Source organism: Saccostrea echinata, unplaced genomic scaffold (assembly GCF_033153115.1).
Source record: "Saccostrea echinata isolate AGI-Se365-2 ecotype Australia unplaced genomic scaffold, CSIRO_AGI_Sech_v1 ptg000145l, whole genome shotgun sequence".
NCBI classification, from domain to species: domain Eukaryota; kingdom Metazoa; phylum Mollusca; class Bivalvia; order Ostreida; family Ostreidae; genus Saccostrea; species Saccostrea echinata.
Window position 1 is genome coordinate 55874 of NW_026889894.1, and position 27148 is coordinate 83021.

Genomic DNA, 27148 nt, shown 5'->3' on the forward strand with positions numbered 1-27148 from the left:
GTCATATAGAACAGTGTAAACACACAGTGTCTCGAACGCAGCAGATTACGGACGGAAAGGGAAGAAAACGCTAAAAGGTAGGCAATTTATTTTTTCGGAGAATAATTTAGAATTTATATTTTAAAATAGTTTCTTCGACGGAAAATTTCTTTGGTATGTATACTCCAAAATCACATATTTTCGTGTGTCAAATTGAATTTGTTCTTCGGGTTTTCATTCCATGGTTCAATGACAAAGAATTATTTAAGCTTCAACATTTTGGACAAAGAATTATTTAAGCTTCAACATTTTTTTCATTTCGTAGATGACATAATTTCTTTGGTCTCGACATGCAAAGAAAAAAACGATAATATAATCTTAAACCTAACCTGGTATCTTAAACCTAACCTGGTATCTTAAACTTAACCTGGTATCTTAAACCTAACCTGGTATCTTAAACCTAACCTGGTATCTTAAACTTAACCTGGTATCTTAAACTTAACCTGGTATCTTAAACCTAACCTGGTATCTTAAACCTAACCTTAATCTTAAACCTAACCTGGTATCTTAAACCTAACCTGGTATCTTAAACCTAACCTTAATCTTAAACCTAACCTGGTATCTTAAACCTAACCTTAATCTTAAACCTAACCTGGTATCTTAAACTTAACCTGGTATCTTAAACCTAACCTGGTATCTTAAACTTAACCTGGTATCTTAAACCTAACCTGGTATCTTAAACCTAACCTGGTATCTTAAACCTAACCTGGTATCTTAAACCTAACCTGGTATCTTAAACTAACCTGGTATCTTTAAGTAAGATAAAAAATATTGTTTTCCGGTTTTTGTTAAGAAGAATAGGTAATACTTTGGATATTGATCATCCGAAATTGAGATGAAAGTGCTTAGCTTTCCTCATGTGGAATCATTGGTGTATGGTTATGTTAGGGATGAATATTACATCTTGAAATCCTCATTATGAATGAGTTATGCAGAAAATATTCTCCCAAGGAAGTCAATAAAATTTAATTTCTTACGGACATTTCCCCCTTTCCAATGCACACACAGAAAACATTGATTCCACAACATCTTTTTATGAAAATGCATTTGTTTAAATTGTAGCATTTATAGGGCATATTACATGTGTTAAGAATTTTATTTTAAATGTACTCTATAGATATTTTTGCAAATAGTCGGAAGAAAAGGGAGGGATATTAGAGTCTTTATTTGATACTTATCGTAAGAAATAAATGTCACTTTTTATTTTTATAGATTCTAAGGATGGCAACAAACGAAGCATCTGTTGAAGAGTCCGAGTATGAGGATGGTAGGTCAATCTTCAAATTTTATTTTAAGGAAAACAAAAAAATTATGTGCATCTGGGATATTACATGTGTGTATTCTTTTTTATCACAAAGTATTTTCTAACTTGCAATGTAAAAGCCACTCAAATTAGCAGCATAAATATGTTTCTAATTGTGTTATAGTCTGGTCATTCTATTCTTGCAGAATTTGTAACAGCCTCTGCCTTAGACGGTATTTTACAGAGGGAAATGTCTCGGATGGGACAAATCTTAATTAAGGAGACGAGAAATATCATCCAGGAAGAGATGGAGGGTTTCAGAATGCAGATTAGAAATGCAGTGAGGGAAGTAACGGCAGAAAAGGTACAAGAGATGAAGCAAGAGGTGAAAGCGTTATCACGAGAAGAATTTGTTAACTGGCAGGAAGGGTTTTTGAAGCGGATGAAGACAGAGATTGACATATCTGAACAGAGGATTAGAGGATGTGTGAACCAGTATGTGGCGGAATGCAATGTGGCCCTGGTTCATCCATCGAATATAAACATAATTTCTGTTGTGGATAACCTCACAATGCCTGAAACTGATGTAAAGCAATCAGAAGAAAAGATGGATGAAAGTGAAGCTGGTCCATCCACGTTACAACCGTCATTTCCCACCAATGAAGCTGGTTCATCCAGACCCGAAAAAGATCTCGATCGAAGTGAAAGTGTTCCATCGGGTGAAGATGGTAAAATCGTCACATCCACTCCAAAATCAGCTCCAAGAAAAATCCCAAGATTTAATTGGGGTTCAAACCCAAGAGGTAATGATTTTATTGTAAACAAATGCAAGGACAATAATTATCGCAGAACAATCTCCATCAAGGAAGCTATCTTTGAGGAGGGAGCAAAGAAAGGATTTTGGAGTGATTCAAGAGCATGGTATTCACGGGTGATCACCAGGATTGACAATGTCTGCCGAAACCAATAAGCTTATCGGCAGACATTGTCAATACACTTAAGGGACATGGACACAGATTCAGCTGAAAAGTTATGTTTTTCCTTTATTATAATATCAAAATTTCAACCAAGGCACAGGGTGTTTCAGGAAACATGTCCCGATTTTGTGGTTTCAATAGAATGTTTAACAGTGAAAACGAAAGAATGTTTTGCAAAAATGAAAACAATTTTCCTAACATAAAAGTTGGAGTAATTTTTAATCAATTATTTTTTTAAGACAGGCATATTTAAACTTTGAACAAATAGTTTTCAATTTATCGTCATTTTTATGTTTTCTAAAAAGTCACAATATTTTCAGTAAGCATCCTCATTTTGTCTCTTAATTCCTTTATGACATTTTTGTTTTTTTGACATGTCTAATGAAAAGATGTTTTCTAAAAAGATTATTTTAATTTGACTACTTTCTTTTTCAAAATCGTATGCACTAATATTGATGATTTTAGAGATTTTCTGTTTGCATTGTTTAGTTTTTAAACCTCCATTGATCCATTTATGAAAAAAAAAACCCTCAAAAACCAATTTTTGATAATGTAATCAAAACTTCAATGGAAAAAAAAGAATTTATCTTATATCTTATATTGTTATAACACAAGATATTTCAAGAAAATGGGCTTTAAAATACACAATTATATTTTTAAAATATTTCATTACTGTGCAAAAATATAGAGAATAATAGTCGGGACATGTTAGTTGAAACACGCTGTTTTTTAACGATTAGCAAAATTTGAATATCAGTAGTAGAGATAGAAAACAAATATAGAACTCCAAACCTTTGTTTTTTAAACAAGGTCCGTTCCATGTTTTTGTTTATACAAGTTAAATATACTAATATGATCTTTCAAAGCACAATTCTCAATAAAGAAACTATTTCTAACGACGATCACACAATTTGTAGTGATTTGGTGAATCTCGTTATATTATGAGTATGATATTTTCTATATGTAAATAAAAAACAGACACGAGTATTGTTTAAATTTGGATAACTTTTAAGTTCTACATCTGTTTTGTAAATCCAAAAATGATGTTCAAAATTTTGCTGATCATTTGATTTGTGATGATTGGGAACCCTAACAAAAAATATTATAGTTAACTATAGTTTACTATAGTTAATTATAGTTATAACTTTCACACTTTGAAAACTTTGATTTGCTATAGTGATAACTTTGACACTTTGAAAAACTTTAACGAAAACTTTGACTTTTCGAAAAACTTTGACGAAAACTTTGACATTTTGAAAAACTTTGACGAAAACTTTGACATTTTGAAAAACTTTGACGAAAACTTTGACACTTTGAAAAACTTTGGTGAAAACTTTGACACTTTGAAAAACTTTGGCGAAAACTTTGACACTTAAAAAAACTTTGGCGAAAATTTTGACACTTTGAAAAAATTTTATCGAAAACTTGGATACATTGAAAAACTTTATCATAAACTTTATCACTTTGGAAAACTTTGGCTAAAACTTTGACACTTTGAAAAACTTTAGCGAAAACTTTGACACTTTGAAAAACTTTGGTGAAAACTTTGATACTTTGAAAAACTTTGGCGAAAACTTTGACAAACTTTGGCGAAAACTTTGACACTTTGAAAAACTTTAGCACAAACTTTGACACTTTGAAAAACTTTAGCAAAAACTTTGACACTTTGAAAAATTTTGGCTAAAACTTTGACACTCTGAAAAACTTTAGCGCAAACTTTGAAACTTTTAAAAACTTTAGCAAAAACTTTGACACTTTGAAAAACTTAAGCTAAAAACTTTGACACTTTTAAAAACTTTAGCAAAAACTTTGACACTTTGAAAAGCTTTGTCAAAAATTTTGACACTTTGAAAAACTTTGGCAAAAACTTGAAAACCTTTAGCGAAAACTTTAGTGAAAACTTTGACACTTTGAAAAACTTTGGCAAAAACTCTGACACTTTGACAAACTTTGGCGAAAACTTTGACACTTTGAAAAACTTAAGTGAAAACGTTGACACTTTGAAAAAACTTTGGTGAAAACTTTGACACTTTAGAAAAGTTTGACAAAAACTTTGACACTTTGATTTACTATAGTTAACTATAGTATTTGTTTTGCTAGGGAATTGAAAACATTAAAAAAATTCTTTAAAAAATAAGTTGAAATTGTGTCCATGTCCCTTTTACCTGAAGGTTCGAAAGTTCTAACACATTGTAAATAATCTCTGAGAATGAAGTTCATTTTCAGTTTTGTTCAATATTTTCACATTTTTCAAATTAACTCTATTGGAGAGAGTTTATATGATCACATATTAACATTTTTTTTGCAAGATATAAAGTAAAATATACAGTATTATTACATACATGTATATTGCTTTTTCCGACTTTTACATTATGGGTCGATATCATTGTGGTTTTTTTTCTTTTGTTTTTTAGTTTGGTTTTGTTTTTAATTGACAAAGAAAATTAGAAATATTCTGTCCAATTATTTTTATTTTGTAACATTTCAATGATAAGCAAAAATTTGTATACCAGTAATAGAGATACAAGACAGAATTATAACCTCAAACCTTTGTCAAATAAAAAAATTAAGGTTCCGTGTTTTTGTTTACATAGGTTAAATACATTAATATGATCTTTCAAAACATAATTTCTCTATAAAGAAGCTAGTTCTAAAGACGATTACACAATTTGTAGTGAATTGGTGAATCTCGACTATGTTGTGAGTATGATACTTTCTATGCGTAAAGAAAATTCAGGCACGAGTCTTGTTTAAATTTTGATGCCTTTACGTTCTACATCTGTTTTGTAAATCAACAAATGATGTTCAAATTTTTGCTGATCATTTGATTTGCTTTGATTAGGAATTGTAAACATTAAAATTTATTTAAAAAAAAAAAGTTGAAATTGTGTCCTGTCCCTTTAACCTGAAGGTTTGAAAGTGTTTGCACATTTCCAATAATCTCTGACAATGAAGATCATTTTAAGTTTTGTTTCAATATTTTAAATATTTTTCAACTTAAAATAACTGTATTTGAGCGAGTAAACATTATGACATTTTAACAACTTTTTTATTGTATGCTATAAAATGAACATATACAATGTAATATTATAAACAGGTACATTGCTTATTTCGACTTTTACAATATGAGTCGATATCATTGTTTTTTGTTTTTTTTTTTTTTGAATTGACAAAGAAAATTATAAATATGTTTGTCCAAATATTTTTAATTTGCCTTTTTTTAATGATGAGCAAAAATTTGACTCTCAGTAGTAGACATACAAGACAGATTTAGAACCCCAAACCTTTGTTCATTAAACAAGGTACGTTCCATGTTATTGTTTACATAGGTTAAATATTCTAAAATGATTTTTCAAAGCAGATATTCTCAATAAAGAAGTTAATTCTAAATATGATTACACAGTTTCTATTGATTTGATGAATCTCTTAATATTATAAGTATGATATTTTCTACATGTAAACAAAAACAAGGCACAAGTCTTGCTTATATTTTGATGACTCTTACGTTCTGAATCTCCTTTACAAATCAACAAATGATTTTCAAATTTTTGCTGATCATTTGATTTGCTTGAATTAGGAGCTGTAAACATTAAAATTCATTGTTAAAAGAAATAGGTGATATTGTGTCCATTTCTCTTTAAACTGAAGTTTTGAAAAATTTATTCACACTGACAATATTCTCCCAGGACTGAATTAATGTCATTTTCCGTTTTGTTTCAATAATTTTCAAATTTTCAAATTAAAATAACTGTATTGTGGAGAATGAACATTATCACATTTTTAACAAATATTTGGTATGCTATAGAATAAACATGTACATGTTTTATTATTTATATTGCTTGTTTTGACTTTAACAATATGAGTTGATATCATTTTCTTTTTAAGTGACAAAGAAAATTAATAGTATTTTGTGTTCAATATTTTTTTCCTTTATTTTCTCTTTGTCACGAATAAAATAAAAGCAATCAAGGTATGTTTTTGAATTTGTGCTTAAAAGAGAAGAAGCTTCTGTCCACAACATTTCTTTCATCGCACAGTTTCAAGTAGAAGTTGTATGCAGCGTTAAGAGACTTTGGTTTTGTTAGTTTAACAATATGTAAGATTTCAAGTTCCAACCCTTGCCAGCGGCCTCGAAATCCAGCTGTACAGTGTTTTCTTGGTACCTTTTGAATATTCTCTCTCTGAATTTCATTAACTGGTAAATCATCAGTGTTAGGGTTCATATCTTCGAATCTTTCGACCTCTCCTGAACTGTCTTCATTCTCAGAGTCATCATTAAGTTTTTCAGATCTCTCATACATTACTTCAGGCTTAGATATTAAATACGGAAGATTATCATGCAACTTCATCACTGTAAGATGAGGGAAAATTTGCAGTCTAAATTTGGAAAGAATTTCATGATTCTGAAGGGTATGTGTCAAATTTGGGAGTTTCTTGTGGATCTTCAAATGATGTTTTTGGAAATTTTCGTAGGAAACATACCAGTTATTTTGCATCAAACCTATGCATGACACATATGTACAAATTTCTGTCAACAACTGAATGTTGATACGTTCTTCCATCAAATTGCAAAGAACCTCCGAAATCCATGGAAAGGAAAAATTATTGTCTTTTGCAATGTCTCGGAATTTTGAAGAATGAACTAATCCTTCTGATTCTAGAGAATGGATAACAAGATTGGTGACTTCTATGCTTTTTTCAGTAGAAATTTGGCCAGATTGTTCATATAGAATTTTCAAATACCCATTTCCTCTCCAAGCTATTTTAGGATTTCTATTCCCGTCATAAAATGATAGATCAGGGAAGTATGTAATATCTAAACTTTGAAATCCCTTTATCAAAATATCTGTAGTATTTCTACCCTCTTCTTCTATTAATTCTAAGACCCGCTTAAATACATATGGGTGCTTATATTGTAGTTTGTTGCAAAGTTTGTTGCATAAGTCCAACAAGGAGATGGATCCAGAAAATCTCCCCCCTCCTGGGAAAGTTTTACCTCTCATGTTTGCTAAAAGAGAGTGACCACAATTTGCTATTCTGTAAGGATCAGCCATAATGTCTTGAATTAAGATTAAGACAGCTCTCTTGCCAATTACTACATCGCCACTTTTCAAAACGTCAGAAAAATTGAATATACGTCGAATTCTGTTTTCTTCTATTTTGGATAGTTTTATAAACTTCAGCGGAGGGGTACTTCTATTGTTTAGTGCACTTACTTCACTATTTTCAAGACATAGGAATCCATTTTCCCAAGTAAGTGATCTGTCAGGAGAGGATCCCCCCGGTCCAAGATTTGACGCAAAAATATTGTCAAGTACTGAATTTGGTTTTCCTCTCCAGAATTTTTCATTGGCAACTTCGTATTGATATGCTTTCCAAACATCAAAAAAACCACCTTTGTTTTTTTTTCTCTTCGAACAAAGTGAATAATGTCTGATGAATATGCTTTGGTATACTGCATATAAAAGCAGAAAAAGTCAGTTGAGGATCTGGTGATGATGTTTTGTTCGAAAATGGCACCAACAGTGGGTACTTTGCAATTAGATTTTGTAGCACAGAACAATCGATAAAGTCTTTTGCGATAATTGTTTTTGAACTGTTCTGTTGCAAGGCAACAATTTCAACCCTAGCGTTGACCTTGACCAGTTTAAGGCAGTTTTCTTCACATATATCTAAGTACTCTTTGCTTTTTTTTTCTAAACTTTTTATTATTTCCTTATGAAGAATACCTGTAGAAACTATGCATCCAAACGTTGGATGAATATACGATGCACTCAAATGTGGAGTGTCGGCATAGAATTGAACAAAATTTAAGACATGAGGAGTTTTACAAATTTGTCGTAGTTCTTGAGTAATGTCAAGTATTCTTCCGTCTAAGTTTGTCTGGAAGTTTGCACAGGAACTCAAAGTGAGTGCTGTAGTAAATGTTCCACGCTCACCGACAATATCTTGTAGTCCGAATCTTGACCATAATAAATGTTGATCAAAGAACTTGGATGAAATGGTTATCGCAGCATGAATAGAAATAGTAGCTTTGTTCACATCAAATGCTTTCACGATGATTTCATCCGAAGTATCATGTTGACCTAATTGAAAAGCTAATACTGTTACCTCAAATTCCTCTTTATGCAGCGTTATTTGAAGTGCTTCATCTAAAAGACGTAACACAAGAATCCTGTCGTCTGGTAACACTCTCCATTTCCGGATATTTTTAATTGAATTTTTCTTAAATGTACCTCTAGATATATCCGCTGGCGACAAGGATTGAATACACTTCGAAAAATTATTTCGGAACGTATCGTAAAAATCGTATTGATATTTTTGAAGAAGTGATTCATTCACATGTGTAAAATGTGTCCGTTGAGGTTTTGGTAATAGAGCGAGATGAAATTCAAAACCATCACCTTCAAACATTTTTGTACTCACACTCCATCTTAAACATTCAAGCCCCCTTCTCGAAAAACTGGCTAGGGGCAAATGCTTCCTGACAATGTTATAGACTTTAATAAGACTAAATTTCTCTCTTGGTAGAATTCCTAAATACGTGAATGAAGCTGAAATATCTGAAAATCGTTCTAAAGTTGCCACTATACCGTCCACATCAAAATCGAAGTCATACCACAAGGTTTGAGTGACACGTGGAATCGTACAGTCTCTTATTCTAATTGGTTCAGTTCTGGTAAGTATGTTAGCTGGATTCAAGCCAAACCTGATGACTTCTTCGGTATTTTCCTTACCTGTCGTGATATATGCTGATTCGACCTCGTTGTCTGTCATTTCAATGTCTTCCAACTTCAAGTTTTACATAACGATTAATTGGAATGTACACGTAATAAACTGGATAAGGTTTGTTTGGGTAAGGGTTTAAGGTTAGGGTTAAGGTTACAGATAAGCGTCTTCATCAGCGTTGGAGGAATGGTTAGCAGGTTAGGTTAACGGCAGGGCTAGAGAAGTCAATTATTTTGATAAAGGTGAGGTGTTAGACTATTGTGATATCAATAATAACCTCTTGGTAAAAAAATTCAAATTATTGTAGCCGCATAAGATGTGTTTATTTAAGGTAAAGACATAGGTGAGCGTACCTTAACTGCAAGTTTAAGCGTAACTGTAACTTTAATCTTATTCTTAATTTAAGCCTTTATTTTAACCTTAACCTTAAGACAAACTTGACCTTAACTTGATCTATAAATTCAATATGAACGTTTAACTTAAATGGAAATGTAATAAAAATTTTAATATTTCCCTTAACCTTAACTTTAGTCTTAAACTTAACCTTTATACAAACCTTAAACTTCATCTTAATCATACGCAAAACCTAAAATTCAAAACATTAACCTAATCTTAACCTTAACCTGAATCTGAATCTTAACCTTAACCTTAACCTTAATCTTGAACTTAACCTTAACATTAACTCTAATCATAAGATTATACCGAAGTTTGAGTCTGTATAGCTAAATATATCGTTAAATAATGTCTTTCAGGTTGAGTTTGAATGTTTACTTGGCTGTTGGTTTTTAAGTAGAGCACAAAAGGGTTTAGTATGTATTCAAATCAGGTGAGTTCTGGAAAATATGTTTATGTCAATGAATTATGTAAATATCCGCTAGGTATCTTTTTGTATTATACTTGTCACATTTACCGTCATAATTAATTATTGTTTAAATTTTGGATTTACACTAAATAGGGTGTGTGTGTGTGTGAGGGAGAGGGTGTGTGTGTGTGTGTGTGTGTTTTTGGTTGTGTTTTTAATAAATGTATATTGTTTGTCGCTAGAGATCGAAAAGAAGGTGAATATGTAGAATCGAAGTTGTTGTAGGGTCAATATAAACCAGTGCATTTTCAATGTTAGAAATAAATTACATGGTTTAAAATGTGTTTCAGTTGAAAATGGAATGAGACACAAACGCAGAAAAAGAGAACGGTAACTATATTTACACATTAAATTAAGCTAAAAACAAATCATTTTTAAAGGAAAAAGTATTTTAATTTTCAAGGTGCATAATTCAATTAATTATATTTTCAATAGAATATGTTACAATATCTGAGCTGGACAATATTATTACCAAAGAGATAACCTCATTGAAGAGTCTGGTGATGGAAAACACGAAAGTGATGATTATGGAAGAAATAAAAGTATTGAAAGAGGACGTCTTCAGGGAAATTAGCAATGAGTTTTTTATCCAGGACAAAATAAAAGAAGAAATCAAGATGACCGTTTCACTGAAAGTCAAATCGTTTGAATATGAAATGACACAGAAAATGGTTCTCTTCACAGATCATTTACTAGGGCACCGTTGGGACCAATTATGGAAAACTCCTAAAGATGAATCTCTGGGCTCTACATTTCTGAAAGAAATTCTAGACAGGCATATTTCTCAGTGTAAGGTCGTTTTAATTCGTCCTTCAAACACTGCAAGAGCTCATTCAACTCAAAGTCATGTTTTATCTGTAAATGAGACATATACTAGACTTATCCCTAGAGAAATTGAATCAATTCCGAAGTCAAGCACATCATCTTTCATTGATGAAGAAAACGCTGTATCCCCTAACTCAATGGATATAATTTCAGAGCCCTTGGAGATGCCAACTAATCAAATGCAACCTAGTTATGATATTGTCGACAGTAATTTCAAGGTCTCCAATCAGGTCGAACTGACTACAGAGAAGAAAAACTCTGCACATATTTCACGGCCATTTAAGACCTTGAGAAGCTATCCAAGAAGACACTTAGCTAAAAAAGAGACTGATGTCCTTAATTTAATTGATGATTCTAACTTCATGGTGAAATATATTAATGATGAGATAGGTACAAAATTGAAAATACTTGTAAATTGTGTACACTGAGTATAGATAATAGAATCAATGATACATTTTGAATGTTGATATTACAGGAAATGGTGTATTTGCAAGGAAGAAGTTCTCTAAAGGTGAACCTTTGCTGGAATACAAAGGCAAATTGAGGGAAGGTCCATTCCTTGAAGACGAGGATGATACCTATTTCTTTGAATTTAATTTCAATGGCAAATTGAAGATGTGAGTAGTTTTTAATCATTTTCACAGCAGAATGTATCCTTCATCTTTCATTTAAATTTAAAAGAAACTAATTTACTTCTAGAATAGACGCATCTGTAGACGATGGAAGCCTTGGCAGATTAATTAATGACGAGCATTGCCATCCTAATATTTTTCCAAAACTCGTTGAAAAAGGCGAAAAACAACACATCATATTCAAAGCAAAGAAGGATATAGAGGTAGAGGACGAAATTCGATTTAATTATGGTGGAGAATCGTATTCATGGCGCCACAAGGTATTTTTGTGTCAAAATTCTGTTTATTATGCAATGTAAAACACCTATAAAATGCATACTTACGATGGTTTATACATGAATTAATTAATTTGATTTTATTGTTTTGATTCCTAGGTTTCAACCTGGACACCCTCATGGTTTCGGAATGGAAGCTCCTGAACAGATTGACTGAAAATTGTTTTTCTAATAACAAATAGAATATTTTGATATATAAAATGTTAAAATGTTCTTCAAAAATCCATGTATTAAAATGAATTTTAAATTTAAGATATTTGAAAATATATAAAATTTTAAAATGTACTTCAAAAACTCATGTATTAAAATGAATTTTAAAATTAAGATATTTGCTTATTTTCAATTCTAAATCAAGGCTTATTCCATAAATAAAATGGAAACTGTTCAATTAATTCAAAATATCAACATAACATTTATCAAAACTTTACCTTAATCTTAACCGTAACCCTAATCTTAGCAAAAAACTTTACCTTCCCTTTTTTTAAACCTTAATTTAAATTTTAATCTTAACTTTAAACTAACCCTTAATCTAGCCTATGAACTAAACCTTATGGCAATATACGGCCGAATTATCTGCCCCTAAAATTTGTTTAAATCATTTGTCCATACTTTCCGATCCAACATTTTTTGTCTTTTACAGACACGATAGTCTATGCATTGGTCTTACAAATTCAACTACTAGATCATTCTCACAAAGGAAGATTTTTTAGATTAGTTACCATATCAAGATTCCTTTCTGAAACAAGAACTAAAATTTAATCTTAATCTTCAACCCTTCATTAACTTTAAAAACTTCCTTTAATATTAATCCTTAACCCTTACCTTAACCTTTATCTTCAAACCTAACCTTAACCTTAATCTTAAACCTAACCTGGTTTTTTAAACATAACCTGGTTTTTTAAACATAACCTGGTATCTTAAACTTTACATGGTATCTTAAATCTAACCTGGTATCTTAAACCTAACCTGGTATCTTAAACCTAACCTGGAATCTTAAACCTAACCAGGTAAATTAAACCTAACCTGGTAACTTAAACTTAACCTGGTAGCTTAAACCTAACCTGGTATCTTAAACCTAACCTGGTTAGGGTTAGGGTTAGGGTTAGGGTTAGGGTTAGGGTCAGGGTTAGGGTCAGGGTTAGGGTTAGGGTTAGGGTTAGGGTTAGGGTTAGGGTTAGGGTTAGGGTTTAGGGGTTAGGGTTAGGGTTAGGGTTAGGGTTAGGGTTAGGGTATAGGGGGTTTTACGAAGATTGCTCCGGAGCCATCTCGTCAATGTCACTTTCTGTCACGTGATTTCAGTAGGCGTGGTTATTGTTTTTTTAATTTAAATACTTTGTGTAGCGAAACTATTAAAGTTTATTTCGTCATTTCCATCATACACTTTGGCTCAGTAGGTAGAACAGCGGACTTCAGATTAAGGGGTGCCGGGTTCGATTCCCGATGGGATCGTTCATTTTATAGCTCTTTTTATTTTTTTTTTTAAGATGAAAGTCGCTGATTAATTACAGATCTTTTCGAGTCAAATATTAGTATATATTGAGATTTTATACCCTTTTGTCCAAAGCTTGCTTCGAAATCATTTGTTTGGATATATAGAGAGATTATTGAAATCACAAGGAAGGAAGTGTTACAATAAAAAAAAATAATTTCATTTCGTATAACAAGAATAATTCTCTGCCGCTCCTTAACCCCTCTTTTCTATCATGCAGTTTGATACAACTCTTACTCTAAAGAATGTTTATTAGCATATTGATGCAGCTTTTACTCTTTGTTAGGGGTAGGGTAATGGGGCTTTTATTTTAAACCATGAAATGAAAACCCGAAGAACAAATTCAATTTGTTGATAAGCGAAAAAAAAAAACAACACACACGCACACGCACAAACGTGAAAATCATAGGTAGACGGGGGGTGGGGGGGGGGGGTGGGCGTTGACAGATATTTGCTGACAAGTAATGAATTCTAATGCTTTAATATCTGTTACTTATAACCCTTGGAGTATACATATCAAAAGAAATTTTCCGTCGAAGAAACTATTTTAAAATATAAATTCTAAATTATTCTCCGAAAAAAATAAATTGCCTACCTTTTAGCGTTTTCTTCCCTTTCCGTCCGTAATCTGCTGCGTTCGAGACACTGTGTGTTTAGACTGTTCTATATGACGACGCTAACCGCGCAGCTGGCGTGTATTGGAAATCTTCTCTGTTTTAGACGCGCAGAAGAGTTCCAAACACAAAAGAGTTCCAAACACAGAAGAGTTCCAAACACAAAAGAGCTCCAAATACAGAAGAGTTATTTTGTAACCTTCAGCGATAACTTTCCAACTTTATTAAACAAAAAGAACCAAGAATGGAAATAAAATATGCTATAACTGTTACAAATGATCTTATTACATTATTTAGAGGGGTAAAATGTAATATATATTCCCCTGAAAGCAATTTGTTCAGCATCAGTTCTTAAAATCTTTAAAGGAATAAACATGGGATATCGTATTTCCTCTTTTCCAGGTTTAGGATTCGAGATTCATCTATTATTTAAATATAGTTTAACTTGAAATCTTCCTCATAATTATTACTTACTCATGTTTCTAAGCTAAGTAATTATTTGTTTTGGATCATCATTGTATGGTTAATTGTATTTCTTTTCTTTCTCTTATTTTGATCAAATTTAAGTTATTTTAAACCAAACCATTTATTTAAGGTGGATGTGTTTTAACCGCGTGTTATTAATTTACGCTATGTATGAAGTCAATTTTTTTCGCGGACATTTGTACAACAAACTTATTGCAAAAATAATGCAATATAAAGAGAGTATTAAGATACCAGCGTAATTTTCTACCATGGATTGGATCAAGGATTTTTTTCCAAAAAAGGGGGGGGACCACAGTAAAAAACAATCCATTTTAACTCTTCAATTTCCTGGCAAGCAAAATAAAAGTTGCCAAACGTGAAATTACTATTTCATAGCTGGAGGGGGGTGGAGTGATTGAGAGAAATTTGTTGATAAGCGAAAAAAAAAAACAACAACACACACGCACACGCACAAACGTGAAAATCATAGGTAGACGGGGGGTGGGGGGTGACAGATATTTGCTGACAAGTAATGAATTCTAATGCTTTAATATCTGTTACTTCTCATACAAACTTAAACTGGGTCTGCGTCACAAAAGTAGTCTCCGTTTTTAGTCGGGGCGGTCTAAAGGTCACTTTTTACTTGCTTTTTTTTTTTTTATCAGTTTAATATCTCTGAAAATTCAAGGGAGGGGGGGGGCGGACCCACCACCGCACCCCCTCAAAATCTGCGCATGGAACATAATTAAAAATTAGACATTTCGAAGAATTATGACCCCAATGAAAAAAGTACGTTTCAATAATTTGATATTTCTAGACCTAATATTTTCAACAAGTTTAAGAAAAATAAGATCTAGTAAAATGATCAATATCCAAAGTATTACCTTTTCTTGTTAACAAAAACCGCAAAACAATATTTTATATCTTACTTAAAGATACCAGATTAGTTTAAGATACCAGGTTAAGTTTAAGATACCAGGTTAGGTTTAAGATACCAGGTTAAGTTTAAGATACCAGGTTAGGTTTAAGATACCAGGTTAGATTTAAGATACCAGGTTAAGTTTAAGATACCAGGTTAAGTTTAAGATACCAGGTTAGGTTTAAGATACCAGGTTAAGTTTAAGATACCAGGTTAGGTTTAAGATACCAGGTTAGGTTTAAGATACCAGGTTAAGTTTAAGATACTAGGTTAAGTTTAAGATACTAGGTTAAGTTTAAGACACCAGGTTAGGTTTAAGATACCAGGTTAGGTTTAAGATACCAGGTTAAGTTTAAGATACCAGGTTAGGTTTAAGATACCAGGTTAGGTTTAAGATTAAGGTTAGGTTTAAGATACCAGGTTAGGGTTAGGGTTAGGGTTAGGGTATAGGGGGTTTTACGAAGATTGCTCCGGAGCCATCTCGTCAGGGTTAGGGTTAGGGTTAGGGTTAGGGTTAGGGTCAGGGTCAGGGTTAGGGTCAGGGTTAGGGTTAGGGTTAGGGTTAGGGTATAGGTACAAAACGAAGATGAACTATCTAGGTCATGAACTATCTAGGTCAAATGAAAGTGAAAGTGAAAGTCATGGATAGAAGTAATAGGAAAGGAAATAGTGGAATTTTCCGAAGCTCATAACTCTCTTATTTATTATCGGATTTAGACAAGTTTGGTGTCGTTGGAAAGCTAAGAAAACGGACAATAAGACTGTGAGAGAGTGTTTAAAGTGCAGGTAGCCAGAAAGGGTGAAAACATTGGTTGTAATTAAAACCCAAGATTGTACTTAAAAAGTAACAGAAAACAAATTAAGAACGACTTAAGTCATTTGGACATGTCGCGACACCAGACCTGTCCTTATTTTTGTCGATTACGTATCGAATAGAAATTTGTTGCTTTATATTTGCACGGTTAACTTAGACGAAGGAAAAGAAAGCCTAATTTCACTTTATTTCTTGTATTTTTAAGAAATACAGGAAAAATGTACATTTAATGGGACCTAGAAAAATTCACCTAAAATGCTATCTACCTCTGAGCAGAGCTCCAATATTTGTTTGATTTTTCGATTATTCCTGTGTAATGAAGATTATTTCTGTTTTTCTGTTTTATCAAATACAAAATGATTTATAAGGAGAAATAAATAGCCAAAAAATGCAAATAGCTTATGTAAAATATTGCTAAATTTGTGTCTCGCTAAAGATTCCACGTGTATGTTAATTTTACATTATATACTACTTCAATTTCGCAATAATAATATTCATTTTTAAATAATATCTTAATAACCTAACGATGAAGCATTTTGCCTACCTTTTTCACGTCTTCTTTTTTCCACTGTCTGTGAAACTATGCGCTTACCCTATTCAAAGTCGGCGCGCGCTCAAAGTGTTGACCTAAGCATTTCACACCTGTTGCGGATGGCGTCCTATACACAAAGCCTGCGAGTGCGTCTACAGCAGACCACGCAATACACAGCGAAAGCTTTATGTGATGAAATAATTAGTGGACTGCACTAGCTTTTAACCCGCGCTGCTGTCTTGATAATTTGATGTACAAAGATTAAAGTGGATTTTTTCATCTCTCTGAGTTGTCTTTTCTTGTCATGTCATGAATAGAAGTAACAGTCAAGGAAATTGAAACACCAAATTTATGTCAGTAATAGACCTCGATAGGGACTCCTAGAAGCCACAAAGAGTAAGCAAAAATAGTTTCTCTCTCTTAAGATATGAAAGACTAAACATGAGGAAAATGTACCAAAGTCTTCGAAAAATTGAAAGAGGGGTTGGACGGGTTATCGTGGTCAGATCTCGACAACCTGGATGTTTCTGAGGAAGTCTCAATGAGAGCTTTTCAAGTGCCGAGAAAAGGGATTTGGCTGGGAATGAATTCGAATTTCCGTTTTGCACCAAGTTCTTTTTGGGCTTGTAACTGGAAAAGGGTGCGAGCTAGAGCCCCAAATGCCTGTATTTCGAAAGTTGTGTAGAGGTCAAGGAATCCACATACCAAAGCTCAGCCTCAGTGCTCCAAGGGCGTGCAACCTATGGGTATTTGAAGAAAATGTGCTATAATTCCAGTTGGACCGGAAGGCGACGTCGGCGGAAGTCGAAAATTTGGGACGAAAGGGAACTCCTCTTCCCATGAAAGGTCAAGTAGGTCTAGAAATCCTTACCTCAATCCTTCTTTCTGAGATGACCAAAAACTGCTCAGAAGGGGTGGCAAATTGACGCCAAATTGAAAGGTTCGCATCTCTCTTCGTTTTCATGCGATTTTCAAACTCTTGGTGTCATTGCAAAGGTCTTGGCAAGTTCTGTCAACAACCCGAAGATGGTTGTTAAAGGTTAAAGACGAAAGAAGTTGCGAGGGTTGAACGATGTATGTCTCAGCAGCGTGGGTACACCTAGGCAATATTTGCTCTAGAAAGCCTCGCGAAAAGTCGTAAATCGTTCTGACCGTTATGGCTATGGATAGGCGTTGTCAAGACCTTTCTGACAAGCCCAAGAACTTGAAAATCCATAAGGAAATAATGATCTTCTGCCGTTTGGAAGCATATTAAGAAAATCGCTTGTTATTCTACTTTTTGCTCTCTAAACTGACAAGTTCATGACAGCAGCGTGAAGAGCTCCTAAAGACCTTTCCAACGACACCAAGAACGTTGGCATCGGAGCAGTCTGTCTTAAGATATGAGCAAAAAACGAAAAGTAAGTGTCTGCAGGGGTTAACGTCAGGATTAGTGGGGGTTAGGGTTAGGGTTAGTGGGAGTTAGGGTTAATGGGGGTTAGGGTTAGGGTTAATGGGGGTTAGGGTTAATGGGGGTTAGGGTTAGGGTTAGGGTTAGGGTTTGGGTTAGGGTTAGGGTTAGGGTTAGGGTTAGGGTTAGGGTTAGGGTATAGGTACAAAACGAAGATGAACTATCTAGGTCATGAACTATCTAGGTCAAATGAAAGTGAAAGTGAAAGTCATGGATAGAAGTAATAGTAAAGGAAATAGTGGAATTTTCCGAAGCTCATAACTTTCTTATTTATCGTCGGATTAAGACGAGTTTGGTGTCGTTGGAAAGCTAAGAAAACGGACAACACGACTAAGTCAGAAGCGTAAAACCCAGGTGCCAGGAAAAGGGAGAAAAAGTGGCTTCTTATTTACACCAAAGATTGTGCTTAGAAATGGACAAATTGAGAAATTTTGACCATTTTCAACCTCCCATATCTGGAGAATGGCATGCAATCGACACACCGCACTTATGTCAGTGATACACCCCGATAGGGACTCCTAGAAGCTGCAAAGAGTTAGTAGAAATACTTTCTCCCTCAAAAGATATTATAGACTGAACATGCGGAAAATGTACAAAAGTCTTAGAAAATGTGAGACAGGGGTTGGACGGTTCTTTGTGGTCAGCTCCAGACAAGCTGAACGTTGCTGAGGAGGTCTCAGTGAGTACTTTTCAAGTGCCCAGGAAACTGGTTATGCTCGGAGACGAGGTAAACTTGCGTTCCGCGCTAAGTTCTCTTTGGGCTTATATCTGGAAAAGGGTGAGAGATAGAGGCCCTAAAGTCAGTACATTAAAGATTAAGAAGACTTCAAGGAATCCACATACCAAAGCTCAGCCTCAGTGCTCCAAGGGCATGCAACCTATGGGCATTTGAAGAAAATGTGCTGTAATTCCAGTTGGACAGGAAGACGACGTCGGCGGAAGTCGAAAATTTGGGACGAAAGGGAGCTTCTCTTCCCATGAAAGGTCAAGTAGGTCTTGAAATACTTCCCTCAATCCTTCTTTCTAAAATGACCAAAAAGTGCTCAGAAGGGGTGGCAAATTGACGCCAAATTGAAAGGTCCGTATCTCTCTTAGTTTTCAGGGTTAGGGTTAGGGTTAGGGTTAGGGTTAGGGTTAGGGTCAGGGTCAGGGTCAGGGTTAGGGTCAGGGTTAGGGTCAGGGTTAGGGTTAGGGTTAGGGTTAGGGTTAGGGTTAGGGTTAGGGTTAGGGGTTAGGGGTTAGGGTTAGGGTTAGGGTTAGGGTTAGGGTATGGGCAAAAAACGAAGTTGCCGGAATTAGGTCATGCCGGAATTAGGTCAAAGAAAGTGAAAGTGAAAGTGATGGATAGAAGTCATAGTAAAGGAAATAGTGGAATTTTCCGAAGCTCCTAACTCTCTTATTTATCATCGGATTTAGACGAGTTTGGTGTCGTTGGAAAGGTAAGAAAACGGACAATAAGACTATGAGAGAGTTTTAAAGTGCAGGTAGCCAGAAAGGGTGAAAACATGGGTTTTAATTAAAACCAAAGATTGTACTTAAAAAGTAACAGAATGAGATTTGTTGACCGTTTTCAACTTGAAATATCTTGAGATTGAAATGTTCTAATTTAATTGCAACAATGCATGGTATGTGAGAACTTTACAAAACATAACATGTTACTAATTGTTCGCAATGCTCGGTTAGTCGTAAACTCATGTCGCAACAAATGAAGAATGACTTCAGTGATTTGGACATGTCGCGACACCAGACATGTCCTTATTTTTGTCGATTACATATCAAATAGAAATTGGTTGCTTTATATTTGCACGGTTAACTAAGACGAAGGAAAAGAAAGCCTAATTTCACTTTTATTTCTTGTATTTTTAAGAAATACAAGAAAAATGTATATTTGTTGGGACCTAGAAAAAAAATCACCTAAAATGCTATTTACCTCTGAGCAGAGGTCCAATATTTGTTTGATTTTTCGATTATTCCTGTGTAATGAAGATTATTTTTGTTTTTCTGTTTTATCAAATACAAAATGATTTATAAGGAGGAAAAAAAAATAGCCAAAAAAAGGCAAATATCTTATGTAACCCTGGGGTTAAAAGAAATGGCTAAATTTGTGTCTCGCTAAAGATTCCACGTGTATGTTAATTTTACATTATATACAACTTCAATTTCGCAACAATAATATTCATTTTTAAATAATATCTTAATAACCTAATGATGAAGTATTTGGCCTACCTTTTTCACGTCTTCTTTTTTCCACTGTCTGTGAAACTATGCGCTTACCCTATTCAAAGTCAGCGCGCGCTCAAAGTGTTGAGCTAAGCATTTCACACCTGTTGCGGATGGCATCCTATACACAAATTCTGCGAGTGCGTCTACAGCGGACCACGCTATACACAGCGAAAGCTTTATGTGATGAAATAATTAGTGGACTGCACTAGTTTTTAACCCGCGCTGATGTCTTGATAATTTAATATACAAAGATTAAAGTGGATTTTTTCATCTGTCTGAGTTGTCTTTTCTTTTCATGTCATGAATAGAAGTAACAGTAAAGGAAATTGAAACACCAAATTGATGTCAGTAATAGACCTCGATAGGAACTCCTAGAAGCCACAAAGAGTAAGCAAAAATAGTTTCTCTCTCTTAAGATATGAAAGACTAAAGATGAGGAAAATGTACCAAAGTCTTCGAAAATTTGAAAGAGGGGTTGGACGGGTTATCGTGGTCAGATCTCGACAACCTGAACGTTGCTGAGGAAGTCTCAATGAGAGCTTTTCAAGTGCCGAGAAAAGGGATTTGGCTGGGAATGAATTCGAATTTCCGTTTTGCACCAAGTTCTTTTTGGGCTTGTAACTGGAAAAGGGTGCGAGCTAGAGCCCCAAATGCCTGTATTTCGAAAGTTGTGTAGAGGTCAAGGAATCCACATACCAAAGCTCAGCCTCAGTGCTCCAAGGGCGTGCAACCTATGGGTATTTGAAGAAAATGTGCTATAATTCCAGTTGGACCGGAAGGCGACGTCGGCGGAAGTCGAAAATTTGGGACGAAAGGGAACTCCTCTTCCCATGAAAGGTCAAGTAGGTCTTGAAATGCTTACCTCAATCCTTCTTTCTGAAATGCTTAAAAACTGCTCAGGAGGGGTGGTAAATTGACGCCAAATTGAAAGGTCCGTATCTCTCTTCGTTTTCAGGCGATTTTCAAACTCTTGGTGTCATTGAAAAGGTCTTGGCAAGTTCTGTCAACAACGCGAAGATGGTTATTAAAGGTTAAAGACGAAAAAAGTTGCGAGGGTTGAAAGATGTATGTCTCAGCAGCGTGGGTACACCTAGGCCAATATTTGCTCTAGGAAGCCTCGCGAAAAGTCGTAAATTGTTCTGACCGTTATGGCTATGGATAGACGTTGTCAAGAGCTTTCTGACAAGCCCAGGAACTTGAAAATCCATAACGAAATAAAGATCTTCTGCCGTTTGCAAGCATATCAAGAAAATCGCTTGTTATTCAACTTTTTGCTCTCTGAACTGACAGGTTCATGACATCATCGTAAAGAGCTCTTCAAGACCTTTCCAACGACACCAAGAACGTTAACATCAGAGCAGTCTGTCGAAAGATATGAGCAAAAAACGAAAAGTAAGTGTTTGCAGGGATTATGGTCGGGATTTGTGGGGGTTAGGGTTAGTGGGGGTTAGGGTTAAAGGGGGTTAGGGTTAGTGGGGTTAGGGTTAGGGTTAGTGGGGTTAGGGTTAGTGGGGGTTAGGGTTAGTGGGGTTAAGGTTAGTGGGGGTTAGGGTTAGTGGGGTTAGGGTTAGTGGGGGTTAGGGTTAGTGGGGTTAGGGTTAGGGTTAGGGTTAGGGTAGGGTTAGGGTTAGGGTTAGGGTTTGGTAAGGGTATGGGCAAAAAACGAAGTTGCCGGAATTAGGTCATGCCGGAATTAGGTCAAAGAAAGTGAAAGTGAAAGTGATGGATAGAAGTCATAGTAAAGGAAATAGTGGAATTTTCCGAAGCTCCTAACTCTCTTATTTATCATCGGATTTAGACGAGTTTGGTGTCGTTGGAAAGGTAAGAAAACGGACAATAAGACTATGAGAGAGTTTTAAAGTGCAGGTAGCCAGAAAGGGTGAAAACATGGGTTTTAATTAAAACCAAAGATTGTACTTAAAAAGTAACAGAATGAGATTTGTTGACCGTTTTCAACTTGAAATATCTTGAGATTGAAATGTTCTAATTTAATTGCAACAATGCATGGTATGTGAGAACTTTACAAAACATAACATGTTACTAATTGTTCGCAATGCTCGGTTAGTCGTAAACTCATGTCGCAACAAATGAAGAATGACTTCAGTGATTTGGACATGTCGCGACACCAGACATGTCCTTATTTTTGTCGATTACATATCAAATAGAAATTGGTTGCTTTATATTTGCACGGTTAACTAAGACGAAGGAAAAGAAAGCCTAATTTCACTTTTATTTCTTGTATTTTTAAGAAATACAAGAAAAATGTATATTTGTTGGGACCTAGAAAAAAAATCACCTAAAATGCTATTTACCTCTGAGCAGAGGTCCAATATTTGTTTGATTTTTCGATTATTCCTGTGTAATGAAGATTATTTTTGTTTTTCTGTTTTATCAAATACAAAATGATTTATAAGGAGGAAAAAAAAATAGCCAAAAAAAGGCAAATATCTTATGTAACCCTGGGGTTAAAAGAAATGGCTAAATTTGTGTCTCGCTAAAGATTCCACGTGTATGTTAATTTTACATTATATACAACTTCAATTTCGCAACAATAATATTCATTTTTAAATAATATCTTAATAACCTAATGATGAAGTATTTGGCCTACCTTTTTCACGTCTTCTTTTTTCCACTGTCTGTGAAACTATGCGCTTACCCTATTCAAAGTCAGCGCGCGCTCAAAGTGTTGAGCTAAGCATTTCACACCGGTTGCGGATGGCATCCTATACACAAATTCTGCGAGTGCGTCTACAGCGGACCACGCTATACACAGCGAAAGCTTTATGTGATGAAATAATTAGTGGACTGCACTAGTTTTTAACCCGCGCTGATGTCTTGATAATTTAATATACAAAGATTAAAGTGGATTTTTTCATCTGTCTGAGTTGTCTTTTCTTTTCATGTCATGAATAGAAGTAACAGTAAAGGAAATTGAAACACCAAATTGATGTCAGTAATAGACCTCGATAGGAACTCCTAGAAGCCACAAAGAGTAAGCAAAAATAGTTTCTCTCTCTTAAGATATGAAAGACTAAAGATGAGGAAAATGTACCAAAGTCTTCGAAAATTTGAAAGAGGGGTTGGACGGGTTATCGTGGTCAGATCTCGACAACCTGAACGTTGCTGAGGAAGTCTCAATGAGAGCTTTTCAAGTGCCGAGAAAAGGGATTTGGCTGGGAATGAATTCGAATTTCCGTTTTGCACCAAGTTCTTTTTGGGCTTGTAACTGGAAAAGGGTGCGAGCTAGAGCCCCAAATGCCTGTATTTCGAAAGTTGTGTAGAGGTCAAGGAATCCACATACCAAAGCTCAGCCTCAGTGCTCCAAGGGCGTGCAACCTATGGGTATTTGAAGAAAATGTGCTATAATTCCAGTTGGACCGGAAGGCGACGTCGGCGGAAGTCGAAAATTTGGGACGAAAGGGAACTCCTCTTCCCATGAAAGGTCAAGTAGGTCTTGAAATGCTTACCTCAATCCTTCTTTCTGAAATGCTTAAAAACTGCTCAGGAGGGGTGGTAAATTGACGCCAAATTGAAAGGTCCGTATCTCTCTTCGTTTTCAGGCGATTTTCAAACTCTTGGTGTCATTGAAAAGGTCTTGGCAAGTTCTGTCAACAACGCGAAGATGGTTATTAAAGGTTAAAGACGAAAAAAGTTGCGAGGGTTGAAAGATGTATGTCTCAGCAGCGTGGGTACACCTAGGCCAATATTTGCTCTAGGAAGCCTCGCGAAAAGTCGTAAATTGTTCTGACCGTTATGGCTATGGATAGACGTTGTCAAGAGCTTTCTGACAAGCCCAGGAACTTGAAAATCCATAACGAAATAAAGATCTTCTGCCGTTTGCAAGCATATCAAGAAAATCGCTTGTTATTCAACTTTTTGCTCTCTGAACTGACAGGTTCATGACATCATCGTAAAGAGCTCTTCAAGACCTTTCCAACGACACCAAGAACGTTAACATCAGAGCAGTCTGTCGAAAGATATGAGCAAAAAACGAAAAGTAAGTGTTTGCAGGGGTTAAAGTCGGGATTTGTGGGGGTTAGGGTTAGTGGGGGTTAGGGTTAAAGGGGGTTAGGGTTAGTGGGGTTAGGGTTAGGGTTAGTGGGGTTAGGGTTAGTGGGGGTTAGGGTTAGTGGGGTTAAGGTTAGTGGGGGTTAGGGTTAGTGGGGTTAGGGTTAGTGGGGGTTAGGGTTAGTGGGGTTAGGGTTAGGGTTAGGGTTAGGGTAGGGTTAGGGTTAGGGTTAGGGTTTGGTAAGGGTATGGGCAAAAAACGAAGTTGCCGGAATTAGGTCATGCCGGAATTAGGTCAAAGAAAGTGAAAGTGAAAGTGATGGATAGAAGTCATAGTAAAGGAAATAGTGGAATTTTCCGAAGCTCCTAACTCTCTTATTTATCATCGGATTTAGACGAGTTTGGTGTCGTTGGAAAGGTAAGAAAACGGACAATAAGACTATGAGAGAGTTTTAAAGTGCAGGTAGCCAGAAAGGGTGAAAACATGGGTTTTAATTAAAACCAAAGATTGTACTTAAAAAGTAACAGAATGAGATTTGTTGACCGTTTTCAACTTGAAATATCTTGAGATTGAAATGTTCTAATTTAATTGCAACAATGCATGGTATGTGAGAACTTTACAAAACATAACATGTTACTAATTGTTCGCAATGCTCGGTTAGTCGTAAACTCATGTCGCAACAAATGAAGAATGACTTCAGTGATTTGGACATGTCGCGACACCAGACATGTCCTTATTTTTGTCGATTACATATCAAATAGAAATTGGTTGCTTTATATTTGCACGGTTAACTAAGACGAAGGAAAAGAAAGCCTAATTTCACTTTTATTTCTTGTATTTTTAAGAAATACAAGAAAAATGTATATTTGTTGGGACCTAGAAAAAAAATCACCTAAAATGCTATTTACCTCTGAGCAGAGGTCCAATATTTGTTTGATTTTTCGATTATTCCTGTGTAATGAAGATTATTTTTGTTTTTCTGTTTTATCAAATACAAAATGATTTATAAGGAGGAAAAAAAAATAGCCAAAAAAAGGCAAATATCTTATGTAACCCTGGGGTTAAAAGAAATGGCTAAATTTGTGTCTCGCTAAAGATTCCACGTGTATGTTAATTTTACATTATATACAACTTCAATTTCGCAACAATAATATTCATTTTTAAATAATATCTTAATAACCTAATGATGAAGTATTTGGCCTACCTTTTTCACGTCTTCTTTTTTCCACTGTCTGTGAAACTATGCGCTTACCCTATTCAAAGTCAGCGCGCGCTCAAAGTGTTGAGCTAAGCATTTCACACCGGTTGCGGATGGCATCCTATACACAAATTCTGCGAGTGCGTCTACAGCGGACCACGCTATACACAGCGAAAGCTTTATGTGATGAAATAATTAGTGGACTGCACTAGTTTTTAACCCGCGCTGATGTCTTGATAATTTAATATACAAAGATTAAAGTGGATTTTTTCATCTGTCTGAGTTGTCTTTTCTTTTCATGTCATGAATAGAAGTAACAGTAAAGGAAATTGAAACACCAAATTGATGTCAGTAATAGACCTCGATAGGAACTCCTAGAAGCCACAAAGAGTAAGCAAAAATAGTTTCTCTCTCTTAAGATATGAAAGACTAAAGATGAGGAAAATGTACCAAAGTCTTCGAAAATTTGAAAGAGGGGTTGGACGGGTTATCGTGGTCAGATCTCGACAACCTGAACGTTGCTGAGGAAGTCTCAATGAGAGCTTTTCAAGTGCCGAGAAAAGGGATTTGGCTGGGAATGAATTCGAATTTCCGTTTTGCACCAAGTTCTTTTTGGGCTTGTAACTGGAAAAGGGTGCGAGCTAGAGCCCCAAATGCCTGTATTTCGAAAGTTGTGTAGAGGTCAAGGAATCCACATACCAAAGCTCAGCCTCAGTGCTCCAAGGGCGTGCAACCTATGGGTATTTGAAGAAAATGTGCTATAATTCCAGTTGGACCGGAAGGCGACGTCGGCGGAAGTCGAAAATTTGGGACGAAAGGGAACTCCTCTTCCCATGAAAGGTCAAGTAGGTCTTGAAATGCTTACCTCAATCCTTCTTTCTGAAATGCTTAAAAACTGCTCAGGAGGGGTGGTAAATTGACGCCAAATTGAAAGGTCCGTATCTCTCTTCGTTTTCAGGCGATTTTCAAACTCTTGGTGTCATTGAAAAGGTCTTGGCAAGTTCTGTCAACAACGCGAAGATGGTTATTAAAGGTTAAAGACGAAAAAAGTTGCGAGGGTTGAAAGATGTATGTCTCAGCAGCGTGGGTACACCTAGGCCAATATTTGCTCTAGGAAGCCTCGCGAAAAGTCGTAAATTGTTCTGACCGTTATGGCTATGGATAGACGTTGTCAAGAGCTTTCTGACAAGCCCAGGAACTTGAAAATCCATAACGAAATAAAGATCTTCTGCCGTTTGCAAGCATATCAAGAAAATCGCTTGTTATTCAACTTTTTGCTCTCTGAACTGACAGGTTCATGACATCATCGTAAAGAGCTCTTCAAGACCTTTCCAACGACACCAAGAACGTTAACATCAGAGCAGTCTGTCGAAAGATATGAGCAAAAAACGAAAAGTAAGTGTTTGCAGGGGTTAAAGTCGGGATTTGTGGGGGTTAGGGTTAGTGGGGGTTAGGGTTAAAGGGGGTTAGGGTTAGTGGGGTTAGGGTTAGGGTTAGTGGGGTTAGGGTTAGTGGGGGTTAGGGTTAGTGGGGTTAAGGTTAGTGGGGGTTAGGGTTAGTGGGGTTAGGGTTAGTGGGGGTTAGGGTTAGTGGGGTTAGGGTTAGGGTTAGGGTTAGGGTAGGGTTAGGGTTAGGGTTAGGGTTTGGTAAGGGTATGGGCAAAAAACGAAGTTGCCGGAATTAGGTCATGCCGGAATTAGGTCAAAGAAAGTGAAAGTGAAAGTGATGGATAGAAGTCATAGTAAAGGAAATAGTGGAATTTTCCGAAGCTCCTAACTCTCTTATTTATCATCGGATTTAGACGAGTTTGGTGTCGTTGGAAAGGTAAGAAAACGGACAATAAGACTATGAGA

General features: G+C 35.4%; 1 protein-coding gene across 1 annotated transcript; it reads left to right on the forward strand.

The window, feature by feature from the left end:
* The first annotated feature begins 10353 nt into the window (after positions 1-10353).
* LOC133177440 (uncharacterized) lies at positions 10354-11739 on the forward strand. The gene is made up of 4 exons (XM_061312474.1): positions 10354-11065; positions 11151-11292; positions 11375-11548; positions 11682-11739. Exons 1-4 carry the CDS (start codon positions 10354-10356, stop codon positions 11737-11739), a joined length of 1086 nt encoding a protein of 361 aa, XP_061168458.1.
* The last annotated feature ends 15409 nt before the right edge of the window (positions 11740-27148 follow it).

What these genes read in the sequence shown, in the direction of transcription:
- LOC133177440 (XM_061312474.1), top strand. Translation starts at nt 10,354, where the DNA reads ATGGAAAACACGAAAGTGATGATTATGGAAGAAATAAAAGTATTGAAA. An exon ending in ATATATTAATGATGAGATAG is followed by an intron (nt 11,066 to 11,150) that starts GTACAAAATTGA and finishes TTGATATTACAG; the next exon opens with GAAATGGTGTATTTGCAAGG. An exon ending in TTTAATTATGGTGGAGAATC is followed by an intron (nt 11,549 to 11,681) that starts GTATTCATGGCG and finishes TTTGATTCCTAG; the next exon opens with GTTTCAACCTGGACACCCTC.